A 16327-nucleotide genomic window follows, 5' to 3' on the forward strand; every position below is an offset into this window, starting at 1 on the left:
CAGCCTAATCTCATGACCCCTTTTTCTGATATTTTTAAGACAAAACAATGAGGTTGCAACTGTTACTGGACATCATGGCACTCTGGGTCGCAGGCGGGCGAGGGAATGCGAGTTGTGTCCCCTTCCACTGATGTGGCCAGCCCTGCTGAGGAGAGTGGCCACGCAGGAGCAAACCTGCATCCACTGGAGCAAACTAATCCATGTCTGGAATCACTCTCAGGACCTTATTCAATAATGTTTTTTTGTTTTTTTTATGGTATGCGAGAAAAGCCTTTTTAAAACAAACAAATAAACAAATAAATAAATAAATAAAGGACTAACTGATGGAGGTCTATATTCAGAGGTATTTAGCAGGATAATTCAGAAGTTATCTAGCTAAATGAATATTTGGGTTTTTATCTGGATAAATTATAGCCGGATATCTTATCTGGATAACTTAGGGACATTAGGGAGTTATGTTAGCCAGCTAAGTTATTCGGCTAAGTCTGATCATGCCAGAGAGCTGCCCTAAAATTAGCCAGATAAATTTATCCGGCTAACTTTAAGATAACACTATATTCCATAACGTGGCTACAGTACTGAATATCCCTAACTTTGTTATCTTGACAGTGACTGAATATGGTCCTTGGTGAATTCTAGCATATTATGACACGCCATGATAAAAGATGTAAAACACCTGTTACTCCCCCACCCATGCATACCAGAGACTACTGCAGTTTAGCGTAAGAGCAGACTGAGGAAAGCTTACCCCATCTCCGCCGCTCTCTGAAACACAAAAAAAAACCCCACGTGGATCAATATCACAAGCAAAGGAGCGATTACAGGCTAAGTTTAGGGGAACAATAATTCTACTCATCTTTAATTAATTAGTGTATCTGAAGCCAAAAATAGTTAATTATGAAATTTTACAGCACTGATCCACATGCAACAAGAAGCCTCTGAGGGACTTATGGATATGGTAGAAAATGGAAAGTGGCAGCAAAGAAGGGCTGGGCTCCCTAGAGCCACTTTTACTGGTGCTGTAGAGATGGAAAAAGAGAGAGGTGCAGTTCTGCTGCAGGACACTCAGTGAGAACAGAGCTCAGCACACACACACACACACACACTGTATTTTACTGCCGCACTACATCCTGCTAGCTATAGAAGCATTGGAAGAGAAAAATTATTCAGAATTATGCAAATATGACATAAGAAAATATCTCAAAACTCGTTTGTCTATAAAGAGTTTATTGTACGTAACTCACCACGTCTTGGGGGAGGAGGGGGTGGCAGCTGGAGCCTGCGTTAAAATAACAGAGAAGACAGTGTTTAAGATAAACCGACCCAGTGCTCCAGCGTGGTGTAGGGGACACTCTTCTTCTCACCAAGCTGGTACTGAGCCAATATGCAGCTTGGTGGTAGGGAAAAGTGCTTTTAAATAAATCCCCCTACTATTATTTAGTACCACTACTACTACTACTACTACTATTAATCACTTCTATAGTTACTCCTGGGTGAATTCTGCGCAAAAAAATTTAAAATCTGCACACAAAAACTTAAAATTCTGCAAAAATTCTGCAAACTTTATATTGGTCAAAATAACACAATTTACATGACAGTCTAACGGGTCTATCCAGTACCGAGCGGTAGGAAGAGCTGCGTTAGTGCCTACGGCACCCGCGGTTATCGCACGCACAGTGCAGCTCACCTACCGCTCGATCCTGAACTCTAATTTCATGCAAATGTAAACCGCGGCTAAGAAGTGCCCGTGAAGCGTTAGGCCCGCGCAACCCATTTTACTGGATAGAGCGCCTATACAGTATCCTGGGTGCGTGGGCCTAAGGCTTCACGCCATGCTGGTATCTGTCATTTCAAATGTCATTTGAAATGACAGATACCAGGAAGTTGCTTCGCCGCTGTCAGTGTCTGTTCTCCCCTCCTCCCGGAGCAGGGCGCGAAAAGCAGCCTTGCTCCGGGAGGAGGGTAGAATAGACACTGACATCGGCGAAGCAAAAAAAAATAAAACGAAAAAAGCCCCGGCCGCGATCATGGGTGCCGGTCTCCATGGCAGCCCCAGTCCTCTCCCCTGCTCCCAAAGCCAAAAAAAAAAAAGCAAAAAAAACGTTGCAGCCCCCCTCCGATGTCCGGACTGGGGCTGCCACGGAGACTGCAACGGCGAAGAAAAAAAAAACCAAAAGCAATTTTGGGTTTTTTTTTTCAAAAGCGACAATTTTGTTTTTTTTCCAAAAGCGACTTACTTTTGGGATCTGTCAAGATCCCAAAAGTAAGTCGCTTTTGGACGCCTGCAAAACTTACTATTCTGAAGCCATCAGCAGGAAGACATTACGATCGTAGCTCCTCCCGAGGAAGACAAAGATGGCCGCCTGCACGGGGGGGAAGCTACAATTGGCCGCTCAAGACGTGGCGTCACATCCCGTGACGCCAAACGTCGTGACGTCACGTCTTCAGCGGCCAATTGCACGCTTTCCCCGTGCAGGCGGCCATCTTCGTCGGGAGGAGCTACGATTGCAATGTCTTCCTGCTGATGGCTTCAGAATAGTAAGTTTTGCAGGCGTCCAAAAGTGACTTACTTTTGGGATCTTGACAGATCCCAAAAGTAAGTCGCTTTTGGAAAAAAAACAAAATTGTCGCTTTTGAAAAAAACAAACCAAAATTGCTTTTGGTTTTTTTTTTCTTCGCCGTTGCAGTCTCCGTGGCAGCCCCAGTCTGGACATCGGAGGGGGGCTGCAACGTTTTTTTCGCTTTTTTTTTTTCTGGCTTCGGAAGCAGGGGAGAGGACTGGGGCTGCCACGGAGACCGGCACCCATGATCGCGGCGGGGGCAGGTGAGCGGGGGCTGGGGGAAAGCTTTCCACCTACCCTTACCCATGCCTCTACCGCCTGGGTCAGGGTAGGTGGTAAGTTTGCAGGTTAAACACGCGACAAAACGGCGCGGAAAGATAGCGATAGTCGGGGCGCGGGTTACGGGATGCTAGGGAATAGCTAATTCGCTCGTTTGCATGCAATATCGAGCTAATTTGCTCGTTTGCATGCAATATACATGCCGCGGGCGGAAGGGGTTGCCCGGGGAATTTAGGACGCGGTAGGAGTATGTTAAAGGGGATTTGGGATCGCAGGAAGGGCTAACGCGGCCGGAAACGGAGTAAAAAGCGGCTTAGGAGCAGGGTAAACGCGGCCGCACTTTACAGTATAGACCCGTTTGTAATTACATTTTAAATTAATACAGAAAAAAGTTATTATTTAAAGATGCAGAATTTTAATATTTTGAGCAGAATTTCCCTAGAAATTCACTGTAAGAGTGTCCCTTCCATTCTCCCTACTCCCCTGGCCACTTTGCCCTCTCAGGCCCTAACTCCTCCACCTGCCAGTATCTCTCCCCTCCACCTCTAGGATCAACCCCTTCCACTCTATTGCCAGTCCCAGAGTTTGACCCCGTTCTCAGTACTGCCCCTCACACAGGCTCCCTCTGTCCCTCCCTCTCTCACACACACACAGGCTCCCTCTTTCTAATTCACATACACAAACCCTCATAATGGCTCCCTTACTCTCTCTCACACATCCCTTCATATAGGGCCCTCTCTCTTGCATACACACCCACACAAGCTTCCTTTCTCTTTCACACATACATCCTCACACAGGCTACCTATGTCTCTCTCTCATGCACCCCTTCACACAGGCTCTCTCTCACACATATACACAATCCCTTCACACAGACTAGCACCCCCACATACACACAATCCCTTTTTCATACACATGAACTCCAAATCTCTCACACACACATACACACACTTCTTCACAATCTCCTCATTTAGGATCCCTCTCTCTGAAACCCCCACTCTTACCTCCCATGCTCTCTCACACCCTCCTGCTCTCTCTTCCCCTCCCCCTCTCTCTCACACACACACACACACTTTCTCTCTCACCGGGGCCTTCCATCTTCGCCACGAGAGAGTACACTCCATTCGCGGCACACGGGTGCCTTCCATCTTCACCACAAACGGCACGCCGGGGTCTCCTCTGCTATTTTCTGTGTGGGGAAGGGGGGAATTCTGTGCAAATTTTGCACTTCGCAGTAGCACAGAATTCCCCCAGGACTATATAGTGCTACTCAATGTATGCAGCATTGTACAAAAACACATAAGAGACAGTCCCTTCTGAGTAGAGCTTACTGTCTATTCAAGACAAACATACAGGGCAAAAATGGGAATTTCATATATTAAGAAAATGGTTAAAATCAATGAGGCTGCGAGCAGGATAATCAGGATTTAATATAATAAAAAGGTGGATTTTTAGATGGATTTGAATAAGGCCAGAGAGGGAGATGACGCACCAGCTCAGGTACGCTGTATACCATTCAGTGAAAGCACAGAGTCAGGATTTGGTGGTAGAGGAGAAAGGCATTGTTTAAAGCGATTTGCCTGTTGAGCAGAGTTCACCACAAAGAGTTTAGGGAGAGATAAGAGAGGAGAGGTAATGAGGAGCTGAAGAGTGAAGGCTCTTGTAAGTGACTAACGGCCCAATTTTCAAAGGCTGGCACACACGTAAAAAATAGGAGCTACATGCGGAAGAGCCGGCTTCTAAAAAAAGGGGCAGGACATGGGCGGGCCGGGACAGCACCATTAGGCACTGGTGAAGCGCGCTCCAGCAGCCAGCCAGCTCATGCAACCTACTACTGCTCCGGAAAGCAGGTAAATATTGAAATTTAAAAACAAAACTAATTAGAGGGGTTTTAGGGGTCAGGGGAGGATAGGGGAAAAGGCAGGCAGGGTAGGTAGGGAGTTTAAGAAGTTTCCTCCCAGTCCGCTCCTTTATTGGAGCGGACTGGGAGGGAACATGGGAAAAGGCCCTATCGCATCGCTGCATGCATGTTACAAAATTGCCTTCCTTTGTGTGTGCGCGCTGATATAAAATCAGGGGCTCACGTGCGTGCGGGTAGAGAATTTTATAATATGCACGCGTCATAAAATCGTCGCGTCCATGTGCGTGCACAGGGAACCGTGCATACATGGATGCTCACGCACGAGTATTAAAATTCCCCTTTCAGAACTGCAAAGAACTTTCCCACTCTCAACTTCTATTGCATCTTTTAAGACTATTCCTACAATCACCTGCAATGCACTGATGCGGGAAATGTGATATAAGGTATTTTATCGGCTTTATTTTGCTCAATGCCAGACGTATATGGAAAAGATTGTAGACTCTGATGTATGTGTAAAGTGCAAGATAGAGGTGGCACATTTGGGTCATTCTCTTTGGAGTTGCAGCTTAGTCCAAGCATTTTGGAAAAAGGTTTTTCATTTCGTTAGTCAGGTATTAGACTTTGCAATTCCATTTTCACCACAAATTGCATTATTTGGCATCTTTCCGGCGACTTTTATGGGTAATCTGAAGCATAAACTGTGGATTAATAAAGTCTTTATACTAGCAGTCACAACCATACTACGGGTTTGGAGATGACTTGAGGAGCCCTCTATTGCCCATTGGAACAATAAAATTATCAGTCTTTTAAGCATGGAAACTTGTCCGAGCAATCGCTCCTCTATATTGAACAAGGAAAAAACTCTTATCTGTATAGATGCCTTACCTACCAACCTTACTGCACAAGGCGAAAAGCCAAGTTCTAAATGATTTAGCTTGTTAGCATTGCTCTTTTTCTGTTTTTGTGACATGTGCCATCTCAGCAAAGGGGGGGGGGGGGAGCCTGTGGGGGCTTTGAAATGTTTTGATCCTATTTTTCTTTCTAGTAACATGTGATGTGTAACAGAGCACAATATGTATCATATGTTACCTTCTGTATCTGTTAACTTTCTTGAAAAGTCAATACAAAGTTTGAACATAAAATTCCCCTTTCAGAGGAGTTTGAGCTATAAGTGGAAACAAATAGGGAATCAATGTAGTGATCTGAGAAGGGGGTTTATATGGGTTGGGTATAGCAAGTATGCCAAAAGATAAATTTCATAGCTGAATTTTGAATAAATTTTTGGATACATCCACCTTTTCTTGAAGTAAAGAATCCCTTTCTGTTATGGTGGCCAAATCCATTCCCTCTTAACATAGTAACATACAGGCCGATACAGTACAGTGCGCTCCGGCGGAGCCCACTGTTAACCCGCGATTGGACGCGCGTTTTCGACGCGCTAGCTTTACCCCTTATTCCTCTAAAGAAATCAGGCTGAAAAAAACACGAGACCCTTGCTTTTCCCATCTGGCACCTATGTTATGGAGTTCTTTGCCATTATTTATGTTCCTAGAGCAAGACTATCTTAAATTTAGAAAGTATGTAAAGTCATGATTTTAATCATCCAGACTAGCCCAATTTTATTATTCTTTATATAGTTTTTATTCTCAACCATTTTAACCTTAAAGGAAACTGGTTATTTTATTTGTGAATCTTTTTATATTGTTGAAGTTTATTTTATTCTATAAGTAAATTGTTTCTTTGTACAAGTTTTTGATGTACATTGCTTTGACTTTATGGTAGCAAGGCGATTAAGAAATTAAACAGACTAAACCAGGGCTTCCAAAATCTGTTCTGGGGACCCCACAGCCAATTCAGTTTTCAGGATATCCATAATGAATATGCATGAGATGAATTTGCATATATTGAGTCTCCAAGGTATGGAAATTTATTTCATGCATATTTATGGCATCCTTACAGGTAGGCCACTAGATTTCCCTGGTTCCCCATAGACTAGGGACTAGGAACTGGCAGCTTCTCCCCTATGCAATAGCTGAAGAGGTGGACCTGGCTATAAGAGGGTCAAGAGGAGTTTTGCAGGAGAGAGTTTCTATGGGAGAGAAGCCCTAGAATGAAGGGTGCTTTCCCATAGGAACACCTTCAGCCTTTCCCAAATTCTTTTGGGAGAATCAAACCGGTGCACATCCTGCCAGGTTAGGAGCTGCGTGGAGGGAAATAAAGCAGCTCCAGAGTTTGGACTGAGTCTGAAATATTTCAGCCTGGTCTTTGAAGAAGGTTACTCCGGGTTCAGCAACCAGGTCACGAATTCCTGACAATACTCTGAGACCAAAGAAGGAGAAATCCCCAACTACAAATCAAGGGACCATTCTGGAAGATCTTTCCCAGGATCTTCAGGCAGGAGACAGGTGCAGGTCGGGGCATCCTGTAAAGTCTGCGGGACCCAGGTAGGACTGGTGAAAATTCCCAGTGAACTGGTGCCACCTGGGACCGGCCAAGAGCAGGGAAGCTACCACACTCCCCAGTTCAAGGGAGTCAGGACCCACCCCTGGAGCCAGGAAATCAGCACTTACACAGGGAGAGTAAAAAGATAATTTTTGTACAGACAATTACCACATTTGGAAATTGATTTGCCATTTAACAGAATCAGTAAACTTTTTTATTTGAACATCCCCGCCCTGTGTTCAGTCTCCTTGATTACGCATCCTCAAAACCTACCCATCACAAGCAGCAACACAAGGAGAGGTCACTCCCTCTATTTGGGCCATAGCAGAAGCTTCCCCCATAGAAAGAGCTCACCCCTGGGGTATTACAAGTAGAGGGGGGCCTGTGGTAAAGGGAAAATAGCCCCAAACAATCTAAAGTCTTTTGTGTGTCCTTAGAGGAGATGCCCCTCAGAAGAAAAGGGTTACATAGTCATTGTGGATATCCTGAAAACCTGACTGGCTGTTGAATTCCCAGGACAGGTTTGGGAAGCCCTGCTCTGGAGACTAAAAAACAAACTGAGCAGCCTGGAGGTGGGACCCTCGGTGTTGGACTGGATTAAAGACTGGTTAAGAGACAGACCACAGAGCGTGGAGGTAAATGGAGTTCACTCTGAAGAAAGAAAGAAAAGGGTGATGAGTGGAAAGCCTCAAAAGATAGGTCCTCTGGCTGGTTCTGTTCAAAATCTTTGTGATATTACAGAGGGATTAGCACAGGGCTTCCCAATTCTGCCCTGGGGACCCCACAGTCAGTCAGATTTTCAGGATATCCACAATGAAAATGCATGAGATAAATTTGCATATCACGGCAACTCAGCATATGCAAATTCAGTGTGGGTATCCTGAAAATCTGCAGGAAGAAGAAAAGGCCAGCTGCGGGTGCCACAGCTTCTTCTACCACCGCTGCCATTCCCACTGGGCTTGAACGTGCTGATAGCCCGGCGGCAACGGCAACAGGGAAGGAAGAGCAGCGGGAGAGACCGGGAGCACATGACACACCTGCCGGTGCTTGGCGACACACCGGTTGAGAAGTGCTGGTCTAGTCAACCGCAGGTCGCTTTCGACTTCTGCAGGGAGAGATTAGGTGAAGGTCCGGTAGATCTCGAGCAAATTCTAACACGTAGCCTCTTTCTATCACCTCTAGGACCCACTGATCCGTCATAATCTTGGCCCATTCCTCGAGAAACAGGGACAGCCTTCCACCTAAGTTTGGAATGGAGGAATGGGTCGGCCGTATTTCATTGGGAAGAGGACTTTGTGTTGTTGGCTGCCATCCCGAAAGGGCTGATGTCCACGAAAGGAATGAGACCAGGATTGGGATCTGGAAGCATTGTCTCTCAGAAAGGAACCCCGTGCTCTGCTGTTATATCAACGTTGACCTCTGAAGCGAGTGAGGGAAGGAAAGAAGGACTTAGACTGTTTTGGGCGGTCCTCCGGCAGCTTATGAATCTTGTTCTCCCCTAGAGATTTAATAAGCTGCTCTAAGTCCTCACCAAAAAGCAACTGACCCTTGAAAGCGAGAGTGCCCAACTGTGCTTTAGAGGAGGAGTCCGCAGCCCAATTCCTCCAGCCAGAGGAGACGCCTGGCCGAGACCGCGGAGACCATGGCTCTGGCTTGCACCAGAAGAAGGTCGTAAAGGCCATCCGCCCCATACGCAATCTGCCTGCTCTGCCGCTGCATGAGACAGCTGCAGATTGTCGCCCGGACTCCTAAAGACAAGACCTTAAAGATGTGCTTGAGATAAAGTTCAAGTTTGCAGTCCTGGACATCCTTCAATGCCGTGGCTCCCAACACCGGGATTGTGGTGTGCTTAGTAACCGCAGAGACGGAGGAATCCATCATGGGTATCTTAAGTATGTCCAGGCAGTCCTCAGGGAGTGGGGTAGAGCTTGTCCATAGCCCTACCCATTCGGAGTCCCGCCTCTGGAGACTCCCATTCCCGAAGAAGCATCAGCTTGTGCATAGAATGAAACGGGAACATACGTGGAGGGGCCCTAAGTCCCACCAGGACCGGGTCCACGTTAGCGGGCATAGTGGCTATGACAGTGTCCTTAGGGGGTATCTCAATTCCCAGCTCCTTTAGAATGAAGGGAATAAGAGGTTCCAGCTCCTCCCATTGGAATAGATGAAGCACTTGTGGGTTGTCCCCCTCAAGGGGGGACTTGGAAGCAGGGAATCAGTATCCTGATCAGGATCAGGAACCGGCGACGGCTGGGGAGGGTCCGGGGGTGGCGGGACCCCCGGCACCACCCGGACCCAGATGGAACCAATCTCTGGTGCTGCAGGTGGCTGCGGAGATTAAACTTGCTGGGTCTTCGCTAGAGGGGGCCCGGGGGGGGGGGGGGTTCGTCCTCCTCCTGCATGCTAGCGAGATAAGATTTGTGCATGAGGAGCACAAATTCCATGGAAAAATTAGGCTTAGCCTTCCCAGGGGGGAAAGGGAGGGGTGGAAAGGTCAGAAACACCCCCCCCCCCCTGGGGAATGAGCAAGACTCAAATCCAGAGGGAAAATCAAAATTTCTGGCTCACCTCCATCTTGTAGTCCCTATTCAGCTTCTGAAGCTGCTCCCAAGATGGCCACCGTTCCCGCGGTTTTCCGAGTTGGGATTGGCCTGGCCACGTGGCGAGCAGGCCGACCCTGGGTCACCATTTTCGTGGGTACTGAGGAGGGACCCTCCCCACCCGGCAGGCACCTGGAGCAAAGCCCGCCGCGGGAGAGCCGCGTGGCAGTACACACACTGGAACGCAGCATCAGCTGCAGAGAAAAAAATGTCGGGAGGAGAAAAACAGCTGAGCTGAGCCCTGCCAGTCAGCGGAGGCAGAGACTGAACCCTGCACGCTGCCGGAGCTGTCTGCCGTCCTTAAACTGTTTGCAGAGTAGGGCTTAGGTTTAAAAAATTTTTTCAGAACTCAGCAAGTGCGGGGGAATAAACTTCCCTGTCACCGGCCCTAGGAAGGACAATTTTCAAAAATGGACAGCCAGCCAAGGGGGAGTCGTCACTGGGAATGAGGAGCCTAGGCTGAAGAATTCAAGGGGCAAGCCCCCCTAGGCCCTCAGCAGAGCAAGGAGACAGAACTGTCTCCCAGAAACAAACAGAAATCTTTCAACACTGAGTTTGTTTGTTTTTTTTAAATATGAATCCAAACTAATACTTGCTTGATCCTGAGAAAAAAGAAAAAAGATCCCTACAGGGAGAATACATTAAGAAGAAGGGGAACCGCAGGTTCAGCTGCCTGCATCTGCTGGAGACAAATACTGATGGGGTGCAGGGTAGGCTCTGTCCTGATATAGGATACCCTTTCAGTTTTGGTCTGTCTCCACCTGCTGGACAGGAGGCTCAACCCACGTTCTGGACTGATCCGGGTACATACAGGGAATAAGAATTTCAAAAAATATTTGAAGGCAATTTTTGATTTGTGTGTTCACTTTCAGTATCTCAGTAATCTTTAGACAGATATCCATGCCAGAAGTGATATTTAAAAGTGATGATTCAGAGGAACTGAAACAAAATTCTGTGAACCTGGAAGATGTACTAGGGTAAATTGACAAACTGAAGAGTAGCGAAATCACCTAGACCAGATTATACATACCAGAGTGCTGAAAGAACTGAAAAATGAAATTTATTTGTCGGTTTTCTATGCCGTCAGTCGGTAAATAAATACAGTCTTAACAGTTTACAATACAATAAATATAAAAGCATTAAAAATACAAATTAAAATAAAAAGTAGAAATAAGATACATCGAATTAAATATCTAGAATAATATTAGTCAAATAAAATAAAATGTAAAAACTTAATTTGTCCATTTGTGGAACTATTCTCTATCCAAAATTGCCATTTTAACCTCAATTATCATATGCTCTTTTAAAAAGTCAGGTTTTAAGATCTTTTTTAAACTTTGTAAATTCTTTTTGTAGTCACAATTCTGCCGGGAGCAGATATTGGACCCTTTATCGATATAGCTCTTTCCCTTACCTCAGATAAGTGTGCAGTTCGAATTGACAGAACATTAAGAAGGCCTTTGTTTGCTGATCTTAGATTCCTTTCTGGTACATGTAAGTGAAGAGCAGCATTTAACCATTCTGTTTTATTGTAGATTAATGATTTATGAACTAGGCATAATACCTTGTATTTGATTCTATATTTAATCAGAAGCTAATGCAAAAATACCAAAGTAGGAGTAATATGATCAAACTTCCTTCCTCTCATTAGTACTCTGGCAGTTGCGTTTTGCAATAATTGCAATGGTCTAATAGCGGAGGCAGGCAACCCGAGAAAGAGAATTACAGTAATCTAGAGTCTAAAAGCCAAAGAGTGAAGAACTGTTCGAAAATCATTACATTCTAAGGGGCCGATGCAAAAAACTTGTGCTGAAAGCAGGCGCTGTGTATTCAGCGCCCGCTTTCATAACGCGTCCCGAGGCACCTCTCCTGGGGGCGCGATGCAATGTTTAAATTAGTGCTCGCGCTGTCGAGAAGGCACTAGGGTCAATTGCTGATTGATAAATTCAGCATCCATTCTCACAACCTGACTACCAGCACCAGAAGGAGTGTATAAAATCAATATTAAAGTGTCGGGCACTTAATATTAATTTATTCACTCTTTCACTTATTACGGATTGGTTCCTTTACTGTCACATGTCTGTGAAAGAACCAATCTCCTTTCAGAAGGCTGTCCTGAAAAGGGATTGGTCCTTTCACTTACAAATATTGATTTATATACTCCTTCTGGTGCCGGTAGTCAGGTTCGGAGAATGAACGCTGAATTAACCAGTGTCCATTTTCCAAACCCCTGCCAACGCTTTTTTAAAACTTTTTTTAAATTATTGTTTTTAAAGAGTTGTTCCACTTAATATCCCAAGGATATTAAGTGGATATTAAGGAGGCAGTAGAGAAAAGCAGTTTTTTCTGCTTTTCTGTACTAGTTTTAGTAGCGCTTAACAATTAACGCCTGCTCCGGGCAGGCGTTAATTTCTTATCGCTAAAATGTGCGCCCTAGATGCATTTTTTTTTGCATAGGGAGTGAATAGCCTCATTCACATGCATTTGCATGTGATGAGCACTATTAGTTTCACTCCACGTTGGATGTGCGTTGTAGAAGCGCTAATCCCCTTATTGCATAAAGGGATTAATTAGCGCCTCTACAACCAAATTATACAGTGCACTGGGCTCAGCGCACTGTATTGCATCGGCCCCTAAGAGTGGCTTTAAACGTCTAAGAACTTGCAATTTAAAATAACCCTCTTTGATCTTTCTATTAATATCTAATTTAAAAAGGAATTCTTGAATAATAATAAAACCTAAGTCACGGACTTGAGGAGCTGATTTAATTGCAGATAGTAATCTGTAAACTATCATTAAAAGCAGCTATGGTACCTGAAGGGAGGGTAGCCAGTGTAATGCTTATTTTTAAAAAGTGTTCCAGGGGTAATCTGGGAAAACTACAGACCGGTGATCCTGACGTCAGTGCTGGGGAAAATGGTTGAAACTATTCTAAAGAACAAAATTACTGAACATAATTTATTTATTTATTTTTATATACAGATATTCGATTTTACATATCACATCGGTTTACAGAGAACTGAGTGGTGCAGGAAAACTAAGCGCTTCCTTTTGTCAAAGTCAACATGGATTTAGCCAAGGAAAAGTCTTGCCTCTCCAATTTGCTATTTATTTATTATTTATATATACTGACATTCGATCTGAGATATCACATCGGTCTACATTCAGGTACTGTAGGTATTTCCCTTTCCCCAGAGGGCTTACAATCTGTACCTGAGGCAATGGAGGGTAAGGTGACTTGCCCAATTTTATGTTTTGAAAGTGTGAAAAAACACGGGGATAAAAATGAGCCAGTTAATACAGTGTATCTAGATTTTCAGAAAGCATCTGAAGGATAAAGAGGTAAGGGCTCTTCAGTCTGGAGAAGGGATGGCTGAGGGGAGATTATAGAGTTCAATAAATTAATGAATGAAGTGGAATGGGTAAACACAAATCGATTATTTACTCTTAAGAAGTATAAAGACTAGGAAATATTCATTGAAGTTACTAGGTGATACTTTTAAGACAAATAGGAGAAAACATTTTTTACCCAATGCATAATTAAACTCTGGAATTTGTTGCTGGAGGAGGTGAAAGCTGTTAGTGTAGCTGGGTTTAAAAAAGGTTTAGACAAGTACCTGGAAGAAAAGTCCATAAAACCATTATTAGAGTTGCAGAAATCCACTGTTTATCCCTGGGATAAACAGCATGGAATCTATCGACCTTTTGGGATCCTGCCAGATACTTCTGGCCTGGATTGACTACTGTTGGATACTGGGCTTGATGGACCTTTGGTCTGACCCAGTATGGTACATTTTATATTCTTATGTAGCCTCAGCTTAACCCCAAGTCCTGGAATCACAGCTATAGGCTGAGCTGTGTATATTGCTGCCCCTCTCCACATGTTTGGGCCAATGCAATAAAGTGTGTTCAGCCTAGCACACAGGTTTACACATGGCTGGACACATGTTTTAGATGCGCTAGACTAGCACCCAATACAGGCGCCCAACACATGTAAATTCCATGTAATTGGAGTACACATTGCAGAACAGCAAACAATTGTTCTGCTTCCTTTAGCCCCTCCCTAGCAAGCTCTCTGAAAGGGAGGGGTTGAAGCAGTAAACAAGAGGCCCAGAGCTTTTTTCTTGTTTCCAGGAGAATTGATACAAATTCCCAGAGTCTCTGGTTGAATTCCAAAGCTCCCAGGAAGTGCTGGCAGTCAGTTTTAAAAATATCTGTGGTGGTTGATGCCACATTTTCCATAAAAGTGGGCTGCTGGGCACCAGAATTATTATCTGGGATTTTGCCACCCTAACGGAAGGGCAGTCCTGGCCACTCATCATTCCTCTCAAATTTTTCTCTGCCTTTTTATCCTCATCCAATTGTTCTCTGCTACCTCCCTTCATTGTTTTGCTCTCTGCACCTCACCATGGCCTCTCAGCTTCAACTGAGAAGCTGATATATATTTTACTGTTTCTGGCTCCGTATTGTCACGAAGCTGCAGTCTCTCAAAGGCGCCCATCGTTATCTTTAAGGTTTTATCACATTCTTTTTTATTTCCTATTACCACACTGCCTCACAATCCCCAGAAAGCTGCCCGTCTCTCTTCTGACGGATTTTGTTTTCTTAGTTTATATCTATAACTGTATCTCACACAGCTCTGTCTGTCTCTCTCTCTAGCCCCCACTTCTGCTGTCATTGGAGCCGATGCAAAAAAAAAAACAAAAAAACGCGCGAAGAAACTGCGTTCATTAGGAAAGCCTGCGGTTTCTCCCCGGGCCGTTCGTTGGGTTCTCTCTATTGTTTTCTATACAGTTGGGTTTTTTTTTCTTGACTTGAGAGCCTCGCGCCTGTTCTCTTCTCGCCTGGCGGCTCAGCCCCACCCTCTGGTGCCAGAGACGAGCGCTTCTCTTTATTTTCCCATCCCCCAGCCTTATTGTGGCGCTGGACCCGCTCTCCCTCTCCGCAGGCCCGCACGTCCGCCGCGCGCCCCCGCCCGAACAGCCGATAGCGGCGCGCGCAGTGAAACATACTCCCTATTGCGGCCTCTCCACGCGTGCGTCGCTGCTGCCTATTGTAGCACTGGCAGCGCAGCGGGGCTTGGTCCTCCTCGGAGACAGGCAGCCGAGATCCTCGGAAGTTCCCCCTCATCGCTGCCGGCTCCAGGGAAAGCAGGAGCGGGGGGGGGGGGGGGGAAATGTCAGCTTATCTCTGCGGCCACGAAGGCTGCAAAGTCTTCAGTCAATTTAAAGGGCAGCTTTCTAATCAGCAATCGCAGCGAATAAAATAGTTTTTAACCCCAGTTACTATATACAAGTCTTCGAGCCCCTTTATTATTATTTTAAAGTTCTTATGTTCCGCCTATAATAATTAGTTCATTCTAAGTGGATTGCAATTGCAGCATATTACAAAAATTCACCATAAAACATAAAAGATTAAAAATGCCCTTAACATAAAATTACAAATTCTGTACCGCTAAGTAACACGACTCCTTAAGTAAATGCCTCTGCAAAATAAAAGCCTTCAGCTTTTTCCAAAAGAGTTTATAGTCAATCAGGCATAAATCTTCTAGAATACTGTTCCAGAGGGACAGCCTTTTTTTTTTTGTAAGTCCAGCAGGTTCCTCCTGTTCCTTTTGGGCTGCCAGCTCAATAGTGAAGGAGTTCAATTTTATGGACTATCGCTGTACGGGAAGATCTGAAGAACTATGTCTAATCATGCTACAGTGAAACGCACAGCCATCTTGATTTACTAACATTTGCAACGCAAACGAACCCTAACACGTAATGACGTACTTACGCACTAACGTTTAGTGAACGTGACTCCATTTTGGATTCATATTTTGTATTGTATTAATACGAACGCCGTCGCAAATGTCTAACCCGTCAATTAAATGACGAAACAATAGTCTGATCATAAGCTACACCTACTAAAGACCACGCTAGCTATTGCTTGTTCAGCAGTTTGTAAAATGATTGTTCAGCAAAACCAGAACGCATGTGCAAAAGATAAGAATTGTAAAGTGCATAAAAGTTTGCTCCTAAGGGGGCGTGGCATGCAGTTGTACTGAGCCTTTGTCTTAGCTGCATCTTGCTAGCAATAAAAGTCTATCTTTGCGGATCAGTTGTCTGGACCTCCTTACTGATTAAAAACAGACGGTTACATTTGGCGAGCCAGCCAGGAGGTGCCGGGGACGCTATTTTAGCCCCCCAGCTGGTCCGGTGGTTTGGTGGCGGAGCGATCCCCCAGACTTACTTGGTGAGTGGCCACCGCTGAGTTCAGCGATCAGGTTTCTGAGGGGACCGTTCCACAAGGAACTTCTTGAGACCTCTGGGCTGGTGATTCGAAAAGAAGGCTTTCTTCGCGATCGAGAGAACGTTTCAGGCAAGTATACTTTTATCTGCACGGGAATAAGAACCAGTGGGAACCTGAATTAGAAACCAGATACAGCTAAATTACCAGCCGATCCTGAAAAATGGATCGAGGGGGCGTTGATCAAACCCCACAGCGTGGTTAGTAGGGGCTCCCCCTCCGAAGACCTCGTTACTGAAAACCTGAATTGGAATTTCGGAAATTTTTGAATTTTGGGAATCAGAAAGAAATCTTGG

At 45.1% G+C, this 16327-nt stretch overlaps 1 protein-coding gene across 1 annotated transcript in view; it reads right to left on the reverse strand.

Moving 5' to 3' along the window:
* Positions 1–16327, reverse strand: part of SH2D6 (SH2 domain containing 6) — a 152446-nt gene that overhangs the window by 106551 nt on the left and 29568 nt on the right. The window contains exons 3-4 of the mRNA XM_029604282.1: positions 1245–1279; positions 749–765 (exon numbers count right to left, since the gene is read on the reverse strand). Of these exons, the coding sequence (XP_029460142.1) occupies positions 749–765; positions 1245–1279 (52 nt within the window). The remainder of the gene's footprint in view (positions 1–748; positions 766–1244; positions 1280–16327) is intronic.

This window comes from Rhinatrema bivittatum, chromosome 5 (genome assembly GCF_901001135.1).
Source record: "Rhinatrema bivittatum chromosome 5, aRhiBiv1.1, whole genome shotgun sequence".
Lineage (NCBI taxonomy): Eukaryota > Metazoa > Chordata > Amphibia > Gymnophiona > Rhinatrematidae > Rhinatrema > Rhinatrema bivittatum.